Source organism: Sander lucioperca, chromosome 23, assembly GCF_008315115.2.
Source record: "Sander lucioperca isolate FBNREF2018 chromosome 23, SLUC_FBN_1.2, whole genome shotgun sequence".
NCBI classification, from domain to species: Eukaryota; Metazoa; Chordata; class Actinopteri; order Perciformes; family Percidae; genus Sander; species Sander lucioperca.
In genome coordinates this window covers 8,785,557-8,811,282 of record NC_050195.1, presented here as the reverse complement: position 1 = coordinate 8,811,282, position 25,726 = coordinate 8,785,557, and the positions used below count along the sequence as shown (strand labels likewise).

The window sequence follows — 25,726 nt, the reverse complement described above, 5'->3', positions numbered from 1 at the left end:
TAAATATTTTTACGGCCTGCAAACTCCATTCTCATTAGCCCCATTTATGCTACCTACACGAAACGGCAAACAGACTGTCAGCAACTAGCAAGTGAACTTTGTGGAGTATATAGCAACTTTAATAGCCAGAATATTACTCTCAGAATTTTTTGAAGACCGAAACAGAGCTGAAGTGATTCAATGTTGGACGGGTCGCTCAAAACATGGCTCAAATGATTGCTAATGTTGCTGTGTGTCTGCTAGACATGTAAATAGGCAATCTTTAGACAACATGTAACAACTTAACAGTGATAATATATCAATGTTCTGTTTTCGGCTGCCAAAAGAAAATCAATACATCTTTAAAATTCACAATAAAACAGATGAGCCAAAAACACTGATGGCTGATAAAATATCTATTTTTTTATTCTAACATTTACCGTCATGCCACAATCTGCCATAAATCTCCTTCTGTGCTTTCGATAACAAAGTTAAGCGTCTTGAAAAAGTCCTTTACCACTGCAAGAAACGTCATTTTTGCCAAGTCAATTCAAGGACAGCAACTTGAGAACAGAAGTGAATAGTCAAATGTAATTTCCAAAATGCTTTATGCACAAATAACACTCAGGTAATAGTTTCTTTTTTCTTAGAATAAAATGATATTTGAATAACATTTACACATCAAGCTGACGAGACTGGGATCTCAATCACAATACTACTGGAAATGTAATTTATGCAACAATCCAGTAAGGAACATTCAAGATGTCAAAATTACCATGTGGAACTGAGCTATCAGGGATAGTGCTGCAAATGACCTTAACATGCACTGAAACATAACGCAAATGTTCATTTAAATAAAGAAATGGAAAATTAAATTTGTGCCTCAAGAATTCTTCATTATGTATGCCATGTCTTCATTGGACAATTATCCCCTTTATATACAAATGCATAATCTCTCAGGGTATAACACTAATCTTAATGGCTTCTTGCCTTCAACCTTGAACAAAGTATTTACTGGTTTTGCCAAGTGTGACACTTTCAATAGAAAAACACTGCCGTTTCTGTACAGTTTTCTTCATCTGCAATTCTTATAAGCAATGTTGCATGCAGATTCTGTACATTTCAACTTGGTGTAATGTCGTCATTGGGCATATTTCCAAAGAATCGTTGATATTCCTTTTAAAAACTTTAAAATTTGATAATTATCTATTTCAAGCTATAGATTTAAACAATAGCTGCCATTTTGAGAAATATGCTTTTTCACGCTCTTGCTAAGAGTCAGATGAAAAGATTGATACCAGTGTCATAGCTGTCCGCTAACTATTGGGTTAAATCCAGGAGATGCTTAGCTTAACTTAGCATAAAGACTGAAAGCAGGGAAAACTGAAAGCAATGATTTCCTGGAGACAATTTGTAGTTTTTACATGTTAGGCTAAGCAAGTTACAGCATAACTCGCTAACAGTGATAGTCAAAGGAGCTAGTAGACAGATTATTCTGTTTTGGACAAAGCAAGGCTAGCGGTTTCCCATTTGCTTCCAGTCTTTATGGTACGCTAGCTTCATATTTAATGGGCAGATGTGAGAGTGGAATCAAATTTCTCTTCTAACTCTCGACAAGAAGCTAAGCTCAGAAGTTTATTTCCCAAAATCAAACTGTTCCTATAAAATTGGCCTTGTAGTCAATAAATGCAGTCCCACAGCAAGATGTTTTCTGATACAGTAAGGCACAGTGACTAAAACAAGTTAATGCTTCTGCTTTTGTAAAAAAAAAAAAAAAAAAAAAAAAAAAAAACTCACGGTGCTTTTTTTCATCCAAACATTTTGCCACTTAGAGAATTATGTCAGCATCACTGAAATACATAAAATGAGGCTACGAGATGAACATCGGGGCAAACAAGAAAAATGTATCTGTAATAGCCAAGTGAATGTCTGTGTGCTATTTTACATACTGTAAGAACAATAGACACAACCACAATCCAACATGAAAGTCTTCACAACTTTAAAAATAGTAACATTTCCTGTATCGGCACAATTCCAGACACTCATTGTGAACACTGTCAACCAGTGTTTTTCACCAGGCGTCTGATTTTCATTAATATACAAGCCCACGAGATATGTGCTATAGGTGTTCCTTCTCCTCACAGCTTGAAAGTCTGTGTGAAAGCTGATGCTTTGTCTCCACTGCTTTTAAGGAGCTGGTCCATCCTGCTGTGAAGGAGACGTCTCTTTGTTAAATCAATCAGTATATTCCAAAACATCATGTCAACTCATCAGTCTGTTGGCTCTCTGGAGGGCCGTTTGGATTTGAATTCTGGGCAGAAGGTGGGAGGATGGATGTAGGACTAGATCCGTCGTCTGCTGGAGAGGCAGTCTCAGGTTCAGCATGCGGATGCTGGGAGTCCAAATGCAAATCAAATTGAGCAAGAACAGACGAGAGTTGCATATTGTGGAAAAACTGTATGCCAGTGTTGTGCTTAGGCACAGGGACAGGATGGAGGTTAGGTAGGTGAACGTATGGGTGGGAAGGATTTGGGGCACACGAGGCTCAGGCGGTCAAGCTAACCCTCGTCTTCGCTCTCCTCCTCCAGGGCCTCCTCAAACACTCGTTCTGGTAGCCTGAAGCATTCCTCGAAGAAGTTCACCAGGGACTGGCTGAGGTGCTGCCTTGTTGCTTCACTGTGAATGAAGTGGCCTTCATCTGGGTAGATCTGAGACACAAAGAATAGGTGAGTGACACACACTGTTTTAGGACACGTTTTCTGTCATAGTCATGAGTGAATACATGACAAGTTATTGCACTGCTAATTGTATTATATCTGGTTAGATTTATTCCAAATTGGGCTGGTAGAGAGTGGGACAAATTACTTTTGAATGTTCAACTCTGACCTCTGACCTCAATGGCATAATTATAGTTTAGTATGCTGTAACAAAGTCATAACATAGGCATAGTATGCCATAACAAGTAATACGAACATCATAGTATAGTATGTCAAAAAAAGTCATAGTATATGTCATGAAAAGTCAAAAAAACATCATATTATAGTATGTCATAAATAAGTCATAGTGCAGTATGTCATTACAACTCCTAAAAACATCATTGAGTAGTTTGACATAAAAAGTCATAAAAAATTCATAGTATACTATGTCGAAAAAAAGTAAAAGAAACGACATAGTATAGTATGTCAAAAAAGTCCATAAAAATGTCACAGTATAGTATGTCGAAAGAAAAGTCAAAACATATTGTAAAATATCGGGAAAAAAAGAAAAAAAACATTCATAGTATGTCATAAAAAAGTCATAGTACAGTATTTCATTAAAAGTCATAAAAACATCAAAAACTGTGACGTAAAAAGTCATATTATAGTATGTCGAAAAAATCCATAAAAACATCATAGTATATTATGTCGAAAAAAGTCATAAAAAGTTTAGTATGTCAAAAACATCCATAAAAACGTCATACTGTAGTACGTCGAAAAAAGTAATAGTTTAAATATGTCTTAAAAAAGTCACAGTATGCTATGTGGAAAATAGTCATAGTATAATTAGTATATTTTTTCAATGATTTTTTCTGTGTGTATGCAAATAGGTGTATGCCAGGACGAGGAGACAACCGGACGGCGGCACCCCATAAAGGCTAAGCATAGCATTTGCTATATTGATGGACCCCAGGGGACTACACCTCTGACTTCAGACACAACAAGGAGTAATGCCACCTGCAAAAGTTTTCAGATGACTCTGCAATTGTGGGGTGTATCAGCTGACAACAGGAAGAGGAATTACAAAGGACTGGTGGACTACTTTTTTGGACGGTGCAAACGGAACCACCTGCAACAAGACAAACGAGCTGGCAGTGGACTTCCGCAGCAATAAGCCTTCTCTGACTCCTGCATCCATCGAATGGGATGATGTTGAGGTGACTCACTCCTATAAATACCTTGGAGTGCACCTGGACAACAGGCTACAGTGGGATGGAACCCAGAGGCCCTCTACAAAAAGGGTCAAGAGGCTTCAACATCTGCAACAGAATACTGCAGATCAGAGACACTAGTAAGCTCAACAAGTTAGTCAGGCCAGATCAGTGAGTGGAGGAGTTGAGCTGGACTCTCTGGAGGTGGTGACAGAGAAGTGGATGCTGTCGAAGTTGGTTAGCATCCTGAACAACATCCCCCATCCCTCCACGACATGCTGGTTGAGAAGAGGAGAGTCTTCAGCCAAAGATTCATACCCCCGAGGTGTTTCACCGAGCGGCACAGGAGGTCATTCCTGCTGGTGGACATCACATTTTTTATTTTATCCCCAATTTGTCATAGACTGCTGAGATCCTACAGACTCACTAAGTGAATAGTATTTCTGCAACTCTGGCAAAGTGCAATATAAATGCTATCTTTTTATAAATATAATTATAATAACTACCAATCTGCACACTGTATGCATGCACATGTTTATAGGACATACTTTTTTGATTGTGATTCCTTGCACTATTCTGTCTTAACTGTTTTTCGTTTGTCTATCTATCTGATGGTTTACTTCTGCTGGAGGTAGTAGGGGTGGCCTGCCTATTTTTTTAACTAAAGTAAACTGGCTGAAAAAAAGGGTTAACAAGATTAGTGATTGTATTTTGGCTTGTTTGTTTATTTTCTTATGGTCAGTGGTGTTTTGTTCCCCCTGTGTTCCTATGGGACTATAAATAAACCAGATTGTTACCACTGTCTCTGTGGCTACTTGGGACTTGGGGGCATTGCATAACGGTATGTCATTAAAAAGTCATAGTGTAGTATGTAAAAGAAAGTCATAGTATAGTATGTCGAAAAAGTCATAGCATAGTATGTCGAAAAAAGTCATAGTATAGTATGTAAAAAAAAGTCATAGTATGGTATGTAATAAAAAGTCATAGTATAGTATGTCGAAAAAGTCATAAAGAAGTCATAGTATAGTATGTCGAAAAAAGTCAAAGTACAGTATGTCGAAAAAGTGATCAAAAAAAGTCATAGTATAGTATGTCGAAAAAAGTCAAAGTACAGTATGTCGAAAAAGTGATCAAAAAAAGTCATAGTATAGTATGTCGAAAAAGTCATAAAAAAGTCATAGTATAGTATGGCAAAAAAAGTTAAGAAAAGTCATAGTATAGTATGTTGGAAAAAGTCATAGCATAGTAAGTTCGAAAAAAGTCATAATATAGTATTTCAAAAAAAGTAAGTCATAGTATAGTATGTCGAAAAAAGTCAAAAAAAAGTCATAATATGTCGAAAAAAGGTCATAAAAAAGTCATAGTATAATATGTCGAAAAAGTCAAATTATACTATGTCGAAAAAAGTCATAAAAAGTCATAGCATAGTAGGTTAAAAAAAGTCAAAGTATAGTATGTCAAAAAAGTCATAGTATATATAGTATGTAATAAAAAGTCATAATATAGTATGTCGAAAACGTCTTTAAAACGTCATAGTATATTATGTCATAAAAACGTCAAAAAAATATGTAAAAAAAAAGTCATAGTATAGCATGTCGAAAAAGTCATAGTATAGTATGTAATAAAAAGTCATAGTATAGTATGTCGAAAAAAGTCAAAGTACAGTATGTCGAAAAAGGGATCAAAAAAAGTCATAGTATAGTATGTCGAAAAAGTCATAAAAAAGTCATAGTATAGTATGGCAAAAAAGTCATAGTACAGTATGTCGAAAAAGTCATAAAAAAGTCATAGTATAGTATGGCAAAAAAAGTAAGTCATAGTATAGTATGTCGAAAAAAAGTCATGGTATAGTACGTCGAAAAAAGTAAAAAAAGTCATAGTACAGTATGTCGAAAAAGGCAAAAAAGTCATAATAGTATGTCGAATGACAACATAGTATAATATCTCCAAAAAAAGCACAAAAAATATATAGTGTGTCGGAAAAAGTCATAGCATAGTAAGTTTGAAAAAAGTCAAAAAAAGTCATAGTATGTTGAAAAAGTCATAAAAACGTCATAGTATATTATGTCTAAAAAAGTCAAAATATATTATGTCCAAAAAAGTCATAGCATAGTATGTCAAAAAGAAGTCATAGTATAGTATGTCCAAAAAAGTCATAGGATAGTATGTTGAAAAATGTCATTGAATAGTATGTCGAATAATGTCATAGTTTAGTATCTCGAAGAAAAGCAGAAAAAAGTCATATTATAGAATGTCAAAAAAAGTCAAAAAGTCATAGTATGTCGAAAAAAAGTCATAGTATAGTATGTTGAAAAATGTCATAAAAAAGTCATAGTATAGTATGTCGAAAAAAAGTCATAATATAGTAGGTCTAAAAAATGTCATAAAAAAGTCATAGTATAGTATGTCAAAAAAAGGTCATAAAATAGTCATAGTATAGTAAGTCGAAAAAAGTCATAGCATAATATGTCGAAAAAAGTCAAAGAAGTCATAGTATAGTATGTCGAAAAAAGTCATAGTATAGAATGTCAAAAAAAAGTAAAATAAAGTCAGAGTATAGTACGTCAAAAAAAGGTCATCAAATAGTCATAGTATAGTAAGTGCAAAAAAGTCATAGTATAGTATGTTGAAAAATGTAATTTAATAGTATGTCGAATAACGGCATAGTTTAGTATCTCGAAGAAAAGCAGAAAAAAGTCATAGTATAGAATGTCAAAAAAAGTCAAAAACGTCATAGTATAGTATGTCGAAAAAAAGTCATAGTATAGTATGTCGAAAAAAGTTATAGTATAGTAGGTCAAAAAAAGTAAAATAAAGTCATAGTATAGTATGTCGAAAAAAGTCAAAAAAGTCATAGTATAGTATGTCCAAAAAAGTCATAGTATAGTATGTACAAAAAAGTCATAAAAAAGTCATAGCACAGTATGTAAAAAGAAAGTATAGTATAGTTCATAGTATAGTATGTCAAAAAAGTCATTAAAAAGACATAGTATAGTATGTCGGAAAAAAGTTATAGTATAGTATGTCGAAAAAAATAATAAAAAGTCATAGTATAGTATGTCGGAAAAAAAAAGTCATAATATAGTATGTCGAAAATAGTCGTAGTATAGTATGTCGAAAAAAGTCAAAAAAGTCATAGTATAGTATGTCGAAAAATGTCATAAAAAAGTCATAGTATAGTATGTCGAAAAAAGTCATTTAATAGTATGTCGAATAACGTCATAGTTTAGTATCTTGAAAAAAAGAAGAAAAAAGTCATAATAGAATGTTGAAAAAAGTCAAAAAGTCAAAGAATAGTATGTCGAAAAAAGTCATAGTATAGTATGTCAAAAAAAGTCATAGTATAGTATGTCAAAAAAAGTCATAGTATAGTATGTCAAAAAAAGTAAAAGAAAGTTATAGTATAGTATGTCGAAAAAAGGTCATAAAAAAGTCATAGTATAGTAAGTCCAAAAAAGTCATAGTATAGTATGTCGAAAAAAGTCAAATAAGTCATAGTATAGTAAGTCCAAAACAGTCATAGTATAGTATGTCAAAAAAAGTCAAATAAGTCATAGTATAGTATGTCGAAAAAAGTCAAAGAAGTCATAGTATAGTATGTTGAAAAAAGTCAAAACGTCATAGTATAGTATGTCGAAAAAAGTCATAGTATAGAATGTCAAAAAAAAGTAAAATAAAGTCAGAGTATAGTACGTGGAAAAAAGGTCATCAAATAGTCATAGTATAGTAAGTGCAAAAAAGTCATAGTATAGTATGTTGAAAAATGTCATTTAATAGTATGTCGAATAACGGCATAGTTTAGTATCTCGAAGAAAAGCAGAAAAAAGTCATAGTATAGAATGTCAAAAAAAGTCAAAATAGTCATAGTATAGTATGTTGAAAAAAGTTATAGTATAGTATGTCAAAAAAAGTAAAATAAAGTCATAGTATAGTATGTCGAAAAAAGTCAAAAAAGTCATAGTATAGTATGTCCAAAAAAGTCATAGTATAGTATGTACAAAAAAGTCATAAAAAAGTCATAGCACAGTATGTAAAAATAAAGTATAGTATAGTTCATAGTATAGTATGTCAAAAAAGTCATTAAAAAGACATAGTATAGTATGTCGGAAAAAAGTTATAGTTTAGTATGTCGAAAAAAATAATAAAAAGTCATAGTATAGTATGTCAAAAAAAAAAAGTCATAATATAGTATGTCGAAAATAGTCGTAGTATAGTATGTCGAAAAAAGTCATAAAAAAGTCATAGTATAGTATGTTGAAAAATGTCATAAAAAAGTCATAGTATAGTATGTCAAAAAAAGTCATTTAATAGTATGTCGAATAACGTCATAGTTTAGTATCTTGAAAAAAAGCAGAAAAAAGTCATAATAGAATGTTGAAAAAAGTCAAAAAGTCAAAGTAGAGTATGTCGAAAAAAGTCATAGTATAGTATGTCAAAAAAAGTCATAGTATAGTATGTCAAAAAAAGTAAAAGAAAGTTATAGTATAGTATGTCGAAAAAAGGTCATAAAAAAGTCATAGTATAGTAAGTCCAAAAAAGTCATAGTATAGTATGTCGAAAAAAGTCAAATAAGTCATAGTATAGTAAGTCCAAAACAGTCATAGTATAGTATGTCAAAAAAAGTCAAATAAGTCATAGTATAGTATGTTGAAAAAAGTCATAAAAAGTCATAGTATGTCAAAAAATGTCATAGTATAGTATGTCGAAAAATGTCATAAAGAAGTCCTAGTATATTATGTCAAAAAAAGTAATTTAATAGTATGTCGAATAACGTCATAGTTTAGTATCTCGAAAAACAAGCAGAAAAAAGTCATAGTATAGTATGTCGAAAAAAAGTCATAGTATAGTATGTTGAAAAATGTCATAAAAAAGTCATAGTATAGTATGTCGAAAAAAGTCATAGTATAGTATGTCAAAAAAAGTAAAATAAAGTCATAGTATAGTATGTCGAAAAAAGGTCATAAAAAAGTCATAGTATAATAAGTCCAAAAAAGTCATAGTATAGTATGTCGAAAAAAGTCAAATAAGTCATAGTATAGTATGTTGAAAAAAGTCAAAAAGTCATAGTATAGTATGTTGAAAAAGTCATTAAAAATTCATAGTTTAGTATGTCGGAAAAGTAATAAAAAAGTAATATAGTACGTTGAAACAAAGTCATAAAAAGTCATAGTATGTCGAAAAATGTCATAGTATAGTATGTCGAAAAAAGTAAAATAAAGTCATAGTATAGTATGTCGAAAAAAGGTCATAAAATAGTCATAGTATAGTAAGTCGAAAAAAGTCTTAGTATAGTATGTCCAAAAAAGTCATAGTATAGTATGTCGAAAAAAGTAAAATAAAGTCATAGTATAGTATGTCGAAAAAAGGTCATAAAATAGTCATAGTATAGTAAGTCGAAAAAAGTCTTAGTATAGTATGTCCAAAAAAGTCATAGTATAGTATGTACAAAAAAGTCATAAAAAAGTCATAGTATAGTATGTCGGAAAAAAAGTCATAGTATAGTATGTCAAAAATTTCATAGTATAGTATGTTGAAAAAAGTCATAGTATAGTATGTCGAAAAAAAGTCATAATATAGTATGTCGAAAATAGTCATCATATAGTATGTCGAAAAAAGTCATTAAAAAGTCATAGTATAGTATGTCGAAAAAAGGTCATAAAAAAGTCATAGTATGTCGAAAAAATTCATAGTATAGTATGTCGAAAAACGTCAAATAAGTCATTCTATAGTATGTTGAAAAAAGTCAAAAAGTCATAATATAGTATGTAGAAAAAAGTCATAGTATAGTATGTCAAAAAAGTCATTAAAAATTTATAGTATGTCGGAAAAGTAATAAAAAAGTAATATAGTACGTTGAAACAAAGCCATAAAAAGTCATAGTATAGTATGTCGAAAAATGTCATAGTATAGTATGTCGAAAAAGTCATTAAAAATTCATAGTTTAGTATGTCGGAAAAGTAATAAAAAAGTAATATAGTACGTTGAAACAAAGTCATAAAAAGTCATAGTATGTCCAAAAATGTCATAGTATAGTATGTCGAAAAAAGTCATAGTATAGTATGTCAAAAAAAGTAAAATAAAGTCAGTACAGTATGACTTTATTTTATTTTATAGTATGTCGAAAAAAGTCATAGTATAGTATGTCAAAAGAAGTCAAATAAGTCATAGTATAGCATGTTGAAAAAAGGTCATAAAAAAGTCAAAAGGTTGTAGCATAGTATGTCGAATAAAGTAAAAAAAAGTCATAGTATATTATGTCGAAAAAAGTCATAGTATAGTATGTCAAATAAGTCATAGTACAGTATGTCAAAAAGTCACAAAAAAGTCATAGTATAGTATGTCGAAAAATTTCATAAAAAGTCAGCATAGTATGTCAAAAATGTCATAGTATAGTATGTCGAAAAAAGTCATAGTATAGTATGTCAAAAAAAGTAATAAAAAGTCATAGTATAGTATGTCGAAAACAAGTCATAGTATAGTATGTCGAAAAATTTCATAAAAAGTCAGCATAGTATGTCAAAAACGTCATAGTACAGTATGTCGAAAAAAGTCATAGTATAGTATGTCAAAAAAAGTAATAAAAAGTCATAGTATAGTATGTCGAAAAAAATCATAGTATATCGAAAAAAATCATAGTATAGTATGTCGAAAATAGTCGTAGTATAGTATGTCGAATAAAGGAAAAAAAAAAGTCATAGTATATTATGTCGAAAAATGTCATAAAAAGTCAGCATAGTATGTCAAAAAAGTCATAGTATAGTATGTAAAAAAAGTCATAGTACAGTATGTCAAAAAAGTCACAAAAAAGTCATAGTATAGTATGTCGAAGAATTTCACAAAAAGTCAGCATAGTATGTCAAAAAAGTCATAGTATAGGATGTCAAAAAAGTCATAGTACAGTATGTCGAAAAAAGTCAAATAAGTCATAGTGTAGTATGTCGAAAAAAGTCATAGTATAGTATGTCAAAAAAAGTAAAATAAAGTCATAGTATAGTATGTCGAAAAAAGTCAAATAAGTCATAGTATAGCATGTTGAAAAAAGTTAAAAATGTCATAGTAGAGTATGTCGAGAAAAGTCATAGTATAGTATGTTGAAAAAAGGTCATAACATAGTCATAGTATAGCATGTTGAAAAAAGGTCATAAAAAAGTCAAAAGGTTGTAGCATAGTATGTCGAATAAAGTAAAAAAAAGTCATAGTATATTATGTCGAAAAAAGTCATAGTATAGTATGTCAAATAAGTCATAGTACAGTATGTCAAAAAGTCACAAAAAAGTCATAGTATAGTATGTCGAAAAATTTCATAAAAAGTCAGCATAGTATGTCAAAAATGTCATAGTATAGTATGTCGAAAAAAGTCATAGTATAGTATGTCAAAAAAAGTAATAAAAAGTCATAGTATATTATGTCGAAAAATGTCATAAAAAGTCAGCATAGTATGTCAAAAAAGTCATAGTATAGTATGTCAAAAAAGTCACAAAAAAGTCATAGTATAGTATGTCGAAGAATTTCACAAAAAGTCAGCATAGTATGTCAGAAAAGTCATAGTATAGGATGTCAAAAAAGTCATAGTACAGTATGTCGAAAAAGTCACAAAAAAGTCATAGTATAGTATGTCAAAAAATGTCATAAAAAAGTCATAGTACAGTGTGTCGAAAAAAGTCATTTAATAGTATGTCGATTAACGTCATAGTTTAGTATCTCGAAAAAAAACAGAAAAAAGTCATAGTATAGAATGTTGAAAAAACTCAAAAAGTCATAGTATGTCGAAAAAAGTCATAGTATAGTATGTCGAAAAAAGTCAAATAAGTCATAGTATAGTATGTTGAAAAAAGTCAAAAAGTCATAGTAGAGTATGTCAAAAAAAGTAAAATAAAGTCATAGTATAGTATGTTGGAAAAAGGTCATAAAATACTATGTTGAAAAAAGGTCTTAAAAAAGTCATAGTATAGTATGTCGAAAAAAAGGTCATAGTATAGAATGTCGAAAATAGTAAAAAAGTCATAGTATAGTATGTTGAAAAAAGTTATAGTATAGTATGTCAAAAAATCACAAAAAAGTCATAGTATCGTATGTCGAAAAATTTCACAAAAAGTCAGCATAGTATGTCAAAAAAGTCATAGTATAGGATGTCAAAAAAGTCATAGTACAGTATGTCGAAAAAGTCACAAAAAAGTCATAGTATAGTATGTCAAAAAATGTCATAAAAAAGTCATAGTACAGTGTGTCAAAAAAAGTCATTTAATAGTATGTCGATTAACGTCATAGTTTAGTATCTCGAAAAAAATCAGAAAAAAGTCATAGTATAGAATGTTGAAAAAACTCAAAAAGTCATAGTATAGTATGTCGAAAAAAGTCATAGTATAGTATGTCGAAAAAAGGTCGTAAAATAGTCATAGTATAGTAAGTCCAAAAAAGTCATAGTATAGTATGTCGAAAAAAGTCAAATAAGTCATAGTATAGTATGTTGAAAAAAGTCAAAAAGTCATAGTAGAGTATGTCAAAAAAAGTAAAATAAAGTCATAGTATAGTATGTCGGAAAAAGGTCATAAAATACTATGTTGAAAAAAGGTCATAAAAAAGTCATAGTATAGTATGTCGAAAAAAAAGTCATAGTATAGTATGTCGAAAATAGTAGTAGCATAGTATGTCGAATAAAGTAAAAAAAAGTCATAGTATAGTATGTTGAAAAAAGTCATAGTAGAGTATGTCCAAAAAAGTAAAATAAAGTCATAGTATAGTATGTTGAAAAAAGGTCATAAAATAGTCATAGTATAGCATGTTGAAAAAAGGTCACAAAAAAGTCATAGTATAGTATGTTGAAAAATTTCATAAAAAGTCAGCATAGTATGTCAAAAATGTCACAAAAAAGTCAGCATAGTATGTCAAAAACGTCATAGTACAGTATGTCGAAAAAAGTCATAGTATAGTATGTCGAAAAAAGTCAAATAAGTCATAGTATAGTATGTTGAAAAAAGTCAAAAAGTCATAGTAGAGTATGTCAAAAAAAGTAAAATAAAGTCATAGTATAGTATGTCGGAAAAAGGTCATAAAATACTATGTTGAAAAAAGGTCATAAAAAAGTCATAGTATAGTATGTCGAAAAAAAAGTCATAGTATAGTATGTCGAAAATAGTAGTAGCATAGTATGTCGAATAAAGTAAAAAAAAGTCATAGTATAGTATGTTGAAAAAAGTCATAGTAGAGTATGTCCAAAAAAGTAAAATAAAGTCATAGTATAGTATGTTGAAAAAAGGTCATAAAATAGTCATAGTATAGCATGTTGAAAAAAGGTCACAAAAAAGTCATAGTATAGTATGTTGAAAAATTTCATAAAAAGTCAGCATAGTATGTCAAAAACGTCATAGTACAGTATGTCGAAAAAAGTCATAGTATAGTATGTCAAAAAAAGTAATAAAAAGTCATAGTATAGTATGTCGAAAAAAAGTAATAAAAAGTCATAGTATAGTATGTCAAAAAAAGTAATAAAAAGTCATAGTATAGTATGTCAAAAAAAGTAATAAAAAGTCATAGTATAGTATGTCGAAAAAAATCATAGTATAGTATATCGAAAAAAATCATAGTATAGTATGTCAAAAATAGTCCTAGTATAGTATGTCGAATAATGTCATAAAAAGTCAGCATAGTATGTCGAAAAAAGTTATAGTATAGTATGTCAAAAAAAGTCAAATAAAGTCATAGTATAGTATGTCGAAAAAAGGTCGTAAAATAGTCATAGTATAGTAAGTCTAAAAAAGTCATAGTATAGTATGGCGAAAAAAGTCAAATAAGTCATAGTATAGTATGTTGAAAAAAGTCAAAAAGTCATAGTAGAGTATGTCAAAAAAAGTAAAATAAAGTCATAGTATAGTATGTCGGAAAAAGGTCATAAAATACTATGTTGAAAAAAGGTCATAAAAAAGTCATAGTATAGTATGTCGAAAAAAAAGTCATAGTATAGTATGTCGAAAATAGTCGTAGCATAGTATGTCGAATAAAGTAAAATAAAGTCATAGTATAGTATGTTGAAAAAAGGTCATAAAATAGTCATAGTATAGCATGTTGAAAAAAGGTCACAAAAAAGTCATAGTATAGTATGTCGAAAAAAGTCATAGTATAGTATGTCAAAAAAAGTAATAAAAAGTCATAGTATAGTATGTCGAAAACAAGTCATAGTATAGTATGTCGAAAAATTTCATAAAAAGTCAGCCTAGTATGTCAAAAACGTCATAGTACAGTATGTCGAAAAAAGTCATAGTATAGTATGTCGAAAAAAAGTAATAAAAAGTCATAGTATAGTATGTCAAAAAAAGTAATAAAAAGTCATAGTATACTATGTCGAAAAAAATCATAGTATAGTATATCGAAAAAAATCATAGTATAGTATGTCGAAAATAGTCGTAGTATAGTATGTTGAATAAAGGAAAAAAAAAGTCACAGTATATTATGTCGAAAAATGTCATAAAAAGTCAGTATAGTATGTCAAAAAAGTCATAGTATAGTATGTCAAAAAAGTCATAGTACAGTATGTCAAAAAATGTCATAAAAAAGTCATAGTACAGTGTGTCGAAAAAAGTCATTTGATAGTATGTCAATTAACGTCATAGTTTAGTATCTCGAAAAAAAACAGAAAAAAGTCATAGTATAGAATGTTGAAAAAAGTCAAAAAGTCATAGTATAGTATGTCGAAAAAACGTTATAGTATAGTATGTCAAAAAAAGTTAAATAAAGTCATAGTATAGTATGTCGAAAAAAGGTCGTAAAATAGTCATAGTATAGTAAGTCCAAAAAAGTCATAGTATAGTATGTCGAAAAAAAGTCAAATAAGTCATAGTATAGTATGTTGAAAAAAGTCAAAAAGTCATAGTAGAGTATGTCATAAAAAGTTAAATAAAGTCATAGTATAGTATGTCGGAAAAAGGTCATAAAATACTATGTTGAAAAAAGGTCATAAAAAAGTCATAGTATAGTATGTCGAAAAAAAAGTCATAGTATAGTATGTTGAAAAAAGTCATAGTAGAGTATGTCCAAAAAAGTAAAATAAAGTCATAGTATAGTATGTTGAAAAAAGGTCATAAAAAAGTCATAGTATAGTATGTCGAAAAAATAGTCATAGTATAGTATGTCGAAAATGGTTGTAGCATAGTATGTCGAATAAAGTAAAAAAAAAGTCATAGTATATTATGTCAAAAAAGTTACAAAAAAGTCATAGTATAGTATGTCGAAAATGGTTTTAGCATAGTATGTCGAATAAAGTAAAAAAAAGTCATAGTATATTATGTCAAAAAAGTTACAAAAAAGTCATAGTATAGTATGTCGAAAAATTTCACAAAAAGTCAGCATAGTATGTCAAAAAAGTCATAGTATAGGATGTCAAAAAAGTCATAGTACAGTATGTCGAAAAAGTCACAAAAAAGTCATAGTACAGTGTGTCGAAAAAAGTCATTTAATAGTATGTCAATTAACGTCATAGTTTAGTATCTCGAAAAAAAACAGAAAAAAGTCATAGTATAGAATGTTGAAAAAAGTCAAAAAGTCATAGTATAGTATGTCGAAAAAAGTTATAGTATAGTATGTCAAAAAAAGTTAAATAAAGTCATAGTATAATATGTCGAAAAAAGGTCGTAAAATAGTCATAGTATAGTAAGTCCAAAAAAGTAATAGTATAGTATGTCGAAAAAAGTCAAATAAGTCATAGTATAGTATGTTGAAAAAAGTCAAAAAGTCATAGTAGAGTATGTCAAAAAAAGTAAAATAAAGTCATAGCATAGTATGTCGGAAAAAGGTCATAAAATACTATGTTGAAAAAAGGTCATAAAAAAGTCATAGTATAGTATGTCGAAAAAAAAGTCATAGTATAGTATGTTGAAAAAAGTCATAGTAGAGTATGTCCAAAAAAGTAAAATAAAGTCATAGTATAGTATGTTGAAAAAAGGTCATAAAATAGTCATAGTATAGCATGTTGAAAAAAGGTCATAAAAAAGTCATAGTATAGTATGTCGAAAAAAAAATCATAGTATAGTATGTCGAAAATGGTTGTAGCATAGTATGTCGAATAAAGTAAAAAAAAAGTCATAGTATAGCATGTTGAAAAAAGGTCATAAAAAAGTCATAGTATAGTATGTCGAAAATGGTTTTAGCATAGTATGTCAAATAAAGTAAAAAAAAAAATCATAGTATATTATGTCAAAAAAGTTACAAAAAAGTCATAGTATAGTATGTCGAAAAATTTCACAAAAAGTCAGCATAGTATGTCAAAAAAGTCATAGTACAGTATTTCGAAAGTCACAAAAAAGTCATAGTATAGTATGTCAAAAAATGTCATAGTATAGTAATGTCGAAAATAGTCGTAGTATAGGATGTTGACAAAAGTCAAAAGTCATAGTATAGTATGTCGAAAAATGTCATAAAAAAGTCATAGTATAGTATGTCGAAAAATGTCATAAAAAGTCAGCATAGTATATAAAAAAAGTCAGCATAGTATGTCAAAAAAGTCATAGTATAGTATAGTATGTCGAAAAATGTCATAAAAAGTCAGCATAGTATGTCAAAAAAATCACAAAAAAAGTCATAGTATAGCATGTTGAAAAAAAGTCATTAAAACGTCATAGTCTATTATGCCAAGTACGTTTTTTACACATACAAGGAATTTGTTTTGGTGTTGTAGGTGCATGTCACACATTCTCTAAAATAAGAAGTTAAACAGAACAAAACTAAAAGTTAAAACACAAAACAAAACAACGCGCACCAACACACAGAGTCGACCGTCTGCGGCGCCATTTTAGTTGACATAGTATAGTATGTCAAAAAGAAATCATAGTATATATTGTATGTCGAAAATAGTCATAGTATGTCGAAAAAAGTCACAAAAAAGTCACAGTATAGTATGTCGAAAAAGTAATAAAAAAGTAAAATTATAGTATGAAACAAACTCATAAAAAGTCAGAGTATGTTGAAAAAATGTAATTTGATATGTCGAAAAAAGTCATGAAACGTCATGGTATAGTATGTCGAAAAATGTCATGAAAGTCAGTATAGTTCGTCGAAAAAAGTCACAGTATAGTATGTGGAAATAAATTCATAGTATAGCATGTCAAAAAAAGTCATCCATCCATCCATCTTCGTCCGCTTATCCGGTCTCGGGTCGCGGGGGTAGCAGCTCCAGCAGGGGACTCCAAACTTCCCTTTCCCGAGCCACATTAACCAGCTCCGACTGGGGGATCCCAAGGCGTTCCCAGGCCAAGTTGGAGATATAATCTCTCCACCTAGTCCTGGGTCTTCCCCGAGGCCTCCTCCCAGCTGGACGTGCCTGGAACACCTCCCTAGGGAGGCGCCCAGGGGGCATCCTTAGCAGATGCCCGAACCACCTCAACTGGCTCCTTTCGACGCGAAGGAGCAGTGGCTCTACTCCGAGCTCCTCACGGATGACTGAGCTTCTCACCCTATCTCTAAGGGAGACACCAGCCACCCTCCTGAGGAAACCCATTTCGGATGCTTGTACCCTGGATCTCGTTCTTTCGGTCATAACCCAGCCTTCATGGCCATAGGTGAGGGTAGGAACAAAAACTGACCAGTAGATCGAGAGCTTTGCCTTCTGGCTCAGCTCTCTTTTCGTCACAACGGTGCGATAAATTGAATGTAATACCGCACCCGTTGTGCCGATTCTCCGACCAATCTCCCGCTCCATTGTCCCCTCACTCGCGAACAAGACTCCAAGGTACTTGAACTCCTTCACTTGGGGTAAGGACTCATTCCCTACCTGGAGAAGGAACTCCATCGGTTTCCTGCTGAGAACCATGGCCTCCGATTTAGAGGTGCTGATCCACATCCCAGCCGCTTCACACTCGGCTGCGAACCGATCCAGTGAGTGCTGAAGGTCACAGGCCGATGATGCCATCAGGACTACATCATCTGCAAAAAGCAGCGATGAGATCCCCAGCCCACCGAACTGCAACCCCTCGCCACCCCGACTACGCCTCGATATCCTGTCCATAAATACTACAAACAGGATTGGTGACAAAGCGCAGCCCTGGCGGAGGCCAACTATCACCTGAAAAGAGTCCAATTTACTGCCGAGAACCCGGACACAGCTCTCGCTTTGGTCGTACAGAGATTGGATGGCCCTGAGAAGGGACCCCCTCACCCCATACTCCCGCAGCACCTCCCACAGTATCTCCCGGGGGACCCGGTCATACGCCTTCTCCAGATCCACAAAGCACATGTAGACCCGTTGGGCATACTCCCAGGTCCGTTGTTCCACGACCAGGACGGAATCTGCATTGTTCCTCTTCAACCTGAGGTTCGACTATCGACCGAACCCTCCTTTCCAGCACCTTGGAGTAGACTTTACCAGGGAGGATGAGAAGTGTGATACCCCTATAATTGGCACACACCCTCTGGTACCCCTTTTTGAAAAGGGGAACCACCACCCCGGTCTACCACTCCTTAGGCAGCGTCCCAGACTTCCACGCAATGTTGAAGAGGCGTGTCAACCAAGACAACCCCTCCACACCCAGAGCTTTAAGCATTTCTGGACGGATCTCATCAATCCCTGGGGCTTTGCCACTGTGGAGTTGTTTAACTACCTCAGCAACTTCCACCAGGCAAATTGACGACAATCCCCCATCATCCTCCAGCTCTGCCTCTACCATAGAGGGCGTATTAGTCAGATTTAGGAGTTCCTCAAAGTGCTCCTTCCACCGCCCTATTACCTCCTCAGTTGAGGTCAACAGCTTTCCATCCTTACTGCACACAGCTTGGATGGTTCCCCGCTTCCTCAGAGGCTGCAGCCCTTCGGGCCCTTGCAACTGACTCCGGAGTCCTCCGGGTTAACATATCCCGGAAAGACTCCTTCTTCAGTCGGACGGCTTCCCTGACTACCAGTGTCCACCACGGTGTTTGTGGGTTACCGCCCCTTGAGGCACCTAAGACCCTAAGACCACAGCTCCTTGCTGCAGCTTCAGCAATGGAAACTTTGAACATTGTCCACTCGGGTTCAATGCCCCCAGCCTCCACAGGGATGCACGAAAAGCTCCGCCGGAGGTGTGAGTTGAAAGTCTGTCGGACAGGGGCCTCCTCCAGACGTTCCCAATTTACCCGCACTACCTGTTTGGGCTTACCAGGTCTGTCCAGAGTCTTCCCCCACCCCCTGACCCAACTCACCACCAGATGGTGATCGGTTGACAGCTCTGCCCCTCTCTTCACCCGAGTGTCCAAAACATACGGCCTCAGATCAGATGAAACGATTATAAAAATCAATCATTGACCTTTGGCCTAGGGTGCTCTGGTACCAAGTACACTTATGAGCATCCCTATGTTTGAACATGGTGTTTGTTATAGACAATCCATGACTAGCACAGAAGTCCAACAACAAACAACCACTCTGGTTTAGATCAGGGAGGCCGTTCCTCCCAATCACACCTCTCCATGTGTCTCCATCATTGCCCACATGCGCGTTGAAGTCCCTCAGCAGAACTATGGAGTCCCCCACTGGAGCCCCATACAGGACTCCACTCAAGGTCTCCAAGAAGGCCGAATACTCCGAACTCTTGTTTGGTGCATATGCACAAACAACAGTCAGAGTTGTCCCCCCCACAACCCGCAGGCGTAGGTCCTCTCATCCAACGGGGTAAACTCCAACGTAGCGGCGCTCAGCCGGGGGCTTGTGAGTATCCCTACACCCGCCCGGCGCCTCACACCCTGGGCATCTCCGGAGAAGAAAAGAGTCCAACCCCTATCCAGGAGTATGGTTCCAGAATCGAGGCTGTGCGTAGAGGTAAGCCCCACCAGATCTAACCGGTAGCGCTCCACCTCCTGCACCAGTTCCGGTTCCTTCCCCCACAGAGAGGTGACATTCCACGTCCCCAGAGCCAGCGTCTGCTGCCCGGGTCTGGTCCGTCGAGGCCCCTGACCTTCACTGCCACCCATGTGGCAGTGCATCCGACCCCAGCGGTTCCTCCCACAGGTGGTGGGCCCATGGGTTGGAGAGAGAGGTGCCACGTAGCTTTTTCGGGCTGTGCCAGCCGGGCTCCGTGGCAAACCCGGCCACCAGACGCTCACTGACGAGCCCTCCATCTGGGCCTGGCTCCAGACGGGGGCCCCGGGCTTCCTCCGGGCAGGGTCACTCCATCTCTTCCTCGGTCACTCATAGGGTTTTTGAACCATTCTTTGTCTGGCCCTTCACCTGAGACCACTTTGCCTTGGGAGACCCTACCAGGAGCACAAAGCTCCAGACAACACAGCCCTCAGGTTCATAGGGACACAAAACCTCTCCACCACGATAAGGTGATGGTTCCCGGAGAGGCAAAAAAAGTCATAGTATGTCGAAAAAGTCATAATATGGTATGTCGAAAAAAAGTCATTAAAACGTCCAAAAAAATACATCAAAAAAAGTAATAGTATAGCATGTCAAAAAAAGACATAAAACGTCATAGTATACTAAATTAGAAAAAAAGAAAAGATTTATTAAAAAATCATGTTATAGTATGTCATAAAAAGTCATTGTATAGTATATAGAAAAAAGTCATAAATAATAGTACAGTGTCATTAAAAGTTCAAAAAATGTCATTGTGTAGTTTGACATAAAAAGTCATAAAAAGCTTCATAGTATAGTTTATGGAAAAAAGTCATAAAAAATTCATAGTACAGTATACTATGTCGAAAAAAGTAAAAGAAACATCATAGTATAGTATGTTGAAAAAAGTAAATAGTCACAGTATAGTATGTTGGAAAAAGTCCTTAAAATGTCATAGTATATTATGTCATTAAAACAACAAAAAAATGTTGAAAAAAAGTAAAAAAAAGTTCATAGTATACTATGTCAAAAAAGTCATAATATAGTATGTTGAAAAAAAGTCATAAAAAAGTCATAGCATAGTATGTCATTAAAAGTCAAAAAATGTCATAGTATAGTATGTAGAAAACACCCATAAAAATACATAAAAATAGTACAGTATGTCATTAAAAGTCATAAAAACAACATAGTGTAGTTGATCATAAAAAGTAATCAAAACATCATATTATAGTATGTTGAACAAAGTCATCAAAATGTCATTGTTTGACTGTTGTTGAAAATGGAAAATTGTCTTTAAAAAGTTATTCTATATATTTTTAGGGATCTCTGCATATACCCTGTAGTCATGTGTTCAAGCAGCATTGTACTGCTGATGATTGTGATAATTATTTTCCATCACTGTCAATAACCCATTTAATCTCTGAATACATCTTAAAATTAGTCTAGGATTGCAATTTTATTACAATTGTAATAATTATTAATCCTTTGATTTTCAGTTTACTCATCCTTTAAAGTTATTCAATGTTTGAAAATACTATTGCAAGGTGAAGTCTTGTTTTGTTCAAAACCAAAAAGGGATGTAATGATGGAAAATAAAAACCTTTTTATCATTAACTTTCTTGGATTGACTAATTAATTAGCCCTACATCAGACTCATAATACATTTGTGGAGTATAAGCTTAACAGGGATATTTTAACTGAGTTATCAAGTTGACATATTGACCTAAAGCCAATTAGAGCTTTGAGAAACCAGGTTAATGCATGCGTGTACAGTAACCCGTCTACCGGTCAGTAATAAGCTCCGATGAACACTCAGCTGCAGTACATTGAATCCTAATTGGATTAGTCCTGGTGTTAATACAGGATGCCCAAGAAGGTCTCATAATCTCATTATGTGGAATGAAGGCATTGTGAGGGCTAATCCTCTGCCTGCTGTGGGATCCCACTGGGATCACAAACCTCCCAGAGGTTGGAGAATAACTGAACGAGGCAGGGAAATTGGATCAGCAGCGGTTGTAATTACAAAGGGGAGAAAGTAAAACCACATACCTGTAAAGTATAGTTGGCCTTTTCATTGATGAGCTGAGCGATGAATTTTGCTGTATGTTGGAAATGGACCTTTTCTGGGAAAATATAACAATATATATGCCAAAATGTCAGAGATCTTTTTGCTTCATGTAAGATTTAAAAAAAAAAAAAAAGATGTACACACAACATCCGTGTCCTACCATCAGCTGTTGGATGAATAATAAGAAACTTCTTATCCATGAACTGAGATGCTCTGTGTGCTAAATTAGCCATCTGAGGAGTAATGAGACACACAGTAACAAATTAGATCAAATGAGATGCTACAATAATTATCACAACTGGAATTTGAACTTTTAACAATTGCAATTAAATCTTACTGTGTACGCCCTTGGATCAGGTTTAGGCAGCCCAAGATAACGCTCTGAAAATGCAGAAGCTACAGGGGAAAGGTGGTTTCAATTAATGCTTTGCTTTGACATCAAAATCTAATCAAAACGTCATATTAATAACCAGAGTGATGAGTCATTTCTGAGTCATTTTGAAGCAAAAAGTACACTTTTTAAGGTTTTTCTCTTGATATTCAAATATATTCACAAATCTACATATTCTTTAGTCTTGGAGCGGCTGTGGACTGTTTTCGTTTGCAATTCCAAACTTATATAGTGTCATAGCATGTCTCTCACCCCCTCTGGCAAAAAGCGAGAGAAATCAAATTGATGGGAAATCAGTCACACCGGGACGCCAAGCTCTTCCTTAATTTACAGTTTCCTGACTCGGTGCAGCTACAAGAGCACCGTCTCTCGTTTTCCGGCATACACATAATTCTACATCTCACACATTTCATTCCTTTGGTAGCTGAGGTGAGGCTGGTGTTGTTGACTTTATCTGGCACTGTTATCTCAAGTGAACAAGCTCTTTTTTTTCCTAACACACAGAGCACATACATGTATAACACAGTCACGAAAAACAACTCCGCTGCATGGGTCAAGGTGCTACATTTGCAATCTCTTTTTCCTTTTGAATACTTCTTGATAGCACTGCATGGGCCTAAATGATTGTGCAGATATACTGTATGTGTTTCTACATACAGCATAGACTATATATTGTGATTTTCTGTTTTTATTTTCTTATTTATTATTGCTGTCCATCCCTCTGTCTGTTATTTATTGTATGTTAAAGTGTATTTTTATGTGCTGCCTTCTTGGCCAGGGCTCACTTGTAAAAGGGATTTTAATCTCAATGTGATTTTTTCCCTGGTAAAATAAAAAAAAAAATATATATATATACAGTATATATCTACATACATACACAGAGACCTGTATACAGATAAAACAAATTTCTGCAAACAGACAGCTTACCGTATAATTCAAAGTCTGTGATGGGTGAGAGGACAGCGCCACACTTTACAGGGGATTCCTCGCCACTGACCAAAAGGCTGGTCACATAGCCGCCATACACCTGAGGTACAACAAACGGGCATGTTATCACCAGTGGCGGAATGTAACTAAGTGCATTTACTCAACTACTGTGCTTAAGTACATACTATTTAAGGTACTTGCCCTTTCATTTTATGCAACTTTATACTTTTATTCCACTTGACCTCAGAGGCAAATATTGTACTTTTTACTCCACTTTTTTCTTTTTTGTCTGACAGCTTTAGTTACTTTTCAGATGTGTTTTTCACCACCTTCCTGTCCAGTAAAAATCATGTAACTCCAAATGTGTTGATTTTGACTGTTTGTGATAAACTGAAGGATGAAGTGTTCCTTTATGCGTTGAGACATTTCTCCTTCTTAAGCTAAATAAACTCTTTAAAAAGCCTCTTGAATCAGCTGGAAAATGCATCGTCACAAAACTCAAAACAGGGCTGTTTTTCTGAAACCACTTTCTAGAGCTATTTGGTTTCTACTAGGACAGCAGCGCTACAAACATGGTGATCTTATATAATATGGTGCATGGCTGTACACAGGGAGACTATTCTTACCTTTCCAAAAGCTCCAACTCTGGTTTTGTCAACGTAAGGCTCTTTCAAAATAAAACTGCAAAAGATAAACATTGGTTCTAGTTAGGAAGAACATTTCTATTTCAACTTTTATATACACTCTCTCACTAACACGCAACCGTGGCTAATACATACAAGATGTTTTTAGCATCAGTGCTAAAAATAAAAAGTAGTAAGTAATGTTTGCTGATTTGTTGAATAGCAATTTAAAGGTTTAAACCACTTATTTTAAACAGATTTTAATTGATTTCCAAATGGGCCAATTCATCCTGATTGAGATGTTCATTTTTTTGGGAAAATACGTGGCTTTATGCAAACACTGATACTGTTTCATAAGCCATAGGAAATGGTATCATTTATTTCGCACTTTGACTGTTTCTAAATGCTGAAAATATCAACCGATAAAGCCCCCAGGACATCGATTGGAAACCCCATTTTGTGGTGAGATAGAGCATGCCACTGGTGTTTGAATGCACCTTCTAAAATAGATGTTTTGTTTAATTTTCAGACAACAGTGAACACTGGCCCCCAAGTAGCTATTTATTGCATGTTTACTCCAATGTCTATTAAATCTTTAATAAGACAAGGTGAAAATATCACATACTTGAGTGCTTCCTTCTGATCCTGTTCCTCGTACACCCCCAGTTTCTTCTGAATCCGGTGCAGCAGGTTGGTGCCCTGGAAGCCACTGCCTCTTCCATCGCAACGCACCACGATGGCACCGAAGCTGCTCACCAGCACCGTGGCCCAGTCCATGTGAAACTGCTCCGCCACCATCTGGCCACCAGGTGTCCCATCGCTGCACACAAAGACAACCAGACCAGTGAAATCAGGACTGGTAAATGCAATGCTTTTTTTCTTCTCATATCTAAATAAAAGTTGGTTGATGATGAGCTTGTTTCTCTTTGGGTCCATGTTGGTACAAAGCATTATCTCCTCCTATTTGCATGAACATTGCTTTTAAATCATAATTTATGTTTTTGGGTGTGTACTAGGGCTGCAACTGATGATTGTTTTCATTCGATTAATCGATTAGTTTTTGGGTCTATAAAATGTCAAAAAAGGAAAATTGTTTATCAGGGGTTAACAAAGCCCAGGAAGATGTCATCAAATGTCTTGATTTGTCCACAACTCAAAGATATTCAGTTTACTGTCAGAGGAGTGAAGAAACTAGAGAATATTCACATTTAAGAAGCTGGAATCAAAGAATCTTTACTTTCTTTTCATAAACAAAATGACTCAACCCCAATTAATCGGTGATTAGTTGGCGATTCATTTAATAGTTGACAATTAATAAATTAATCAATAACTCTTTGCAGCTCTAGTGTGTACTACTTATTCTGGGTATCTGTATCTGTAATTTAAAGTTTCTGTGAGCTGGCAGTGAGCTGCACTACGCAGGGAAGATACTGCATCATCAGCAGTACAGAGTAGCGATACAGGGATGAAAGAAAGCATGCAGCAGACATAACTTCCTCCAAACATTGAAACTTGATATATTTAAAATACATATTATGATTGCAGATACCCTCTGCTTACTGTCTGATTATTCAGGATCTGTAGGTGATTAAACTGAGTGAAAACTGAGAGGCAGGCAGAGCACAAAAGGCCACATTCTGAAAATCTCAGAGTTGAGCTGCAGAGTGAAAGACAGGCCATGCTGATGAAAGAACAGGGTGGACAGAAGGGTAAGTTTCCTCATTCACTGTGTAATTATTATCAAGCTGAGATGGATGATAAAGCAGTGTGTCTGTAGATTAATATGCCTGGTTAAAACTCTGTCCAGAAAGTCTCCATTGATGAGGACAGCCATGTAGGGTCACCGCTGCTTACGGACACATACTTTTTTCTGTGTGTGCACCAAATGTACTGTAGACAAGTGCGTGAAAACATGTGCTCATACATACACGAGCAGGAGCAGTGGATAGTGTCCACTGTCCTGGAAGCCGGCAGGTTTGAGGATCTGCATCGACAAGGCTGTAATGCAGATATAAACAGCTGTTATCCAAAACACAAT

General features: G+C 34.1%; 1 protein-coding gene across 5 annotated transcripts in view; it reads right to left on the bottom strand.

Moving 5' to 3' along the window:
* Positions 1-570: 570 nt before the first annotated feature.
* The window catches only part of LOC116040060 (dipeptidyl aminopeptidase-like protein 6), a 260,883-nt gene continuing 235,727 nt past the window's right edge, over positions 571-25,726 (bottom strand). For all 5 annotated transcript variants that reach the window (XM_031285298.2, XM_031285297.2, XM_035998076.1 and 2 more), the window contains 8 exons: positions 25,617-25,686; positions 24,314-24,508; positions 23,692-23,746; positions 23,066-23,165; positions 22,085-22,143; positions 21,908-21,980; positions 21,729-21,802; positions 571-2,687 (listed from right to left, as the gene is read on the bottom strand). In XM_031285298.2, the coding sequence (XP_031141158.1) occupies positions 2,538-2,687; positions 21,729-21,802; positions 21,908-21,980; positions 22,085-22,143; positions 23,066-23,165; positions 23,692-23,746; positions 24,314-24,508; positions 25,617-25,686 (776 nt within the window). In that variant the 3' untranslated portion in view covers positions 571-2,537. The remainder of the gene's footprint in view (positions 2,688-21,728; positions 21,803-21,907; positions 21,981-22,084; positions 22,144-23,065; positions 23,166-23,691; positions 23,747-24,313; positions 24,509-25,616; positions 25,687-25,726) is intronic.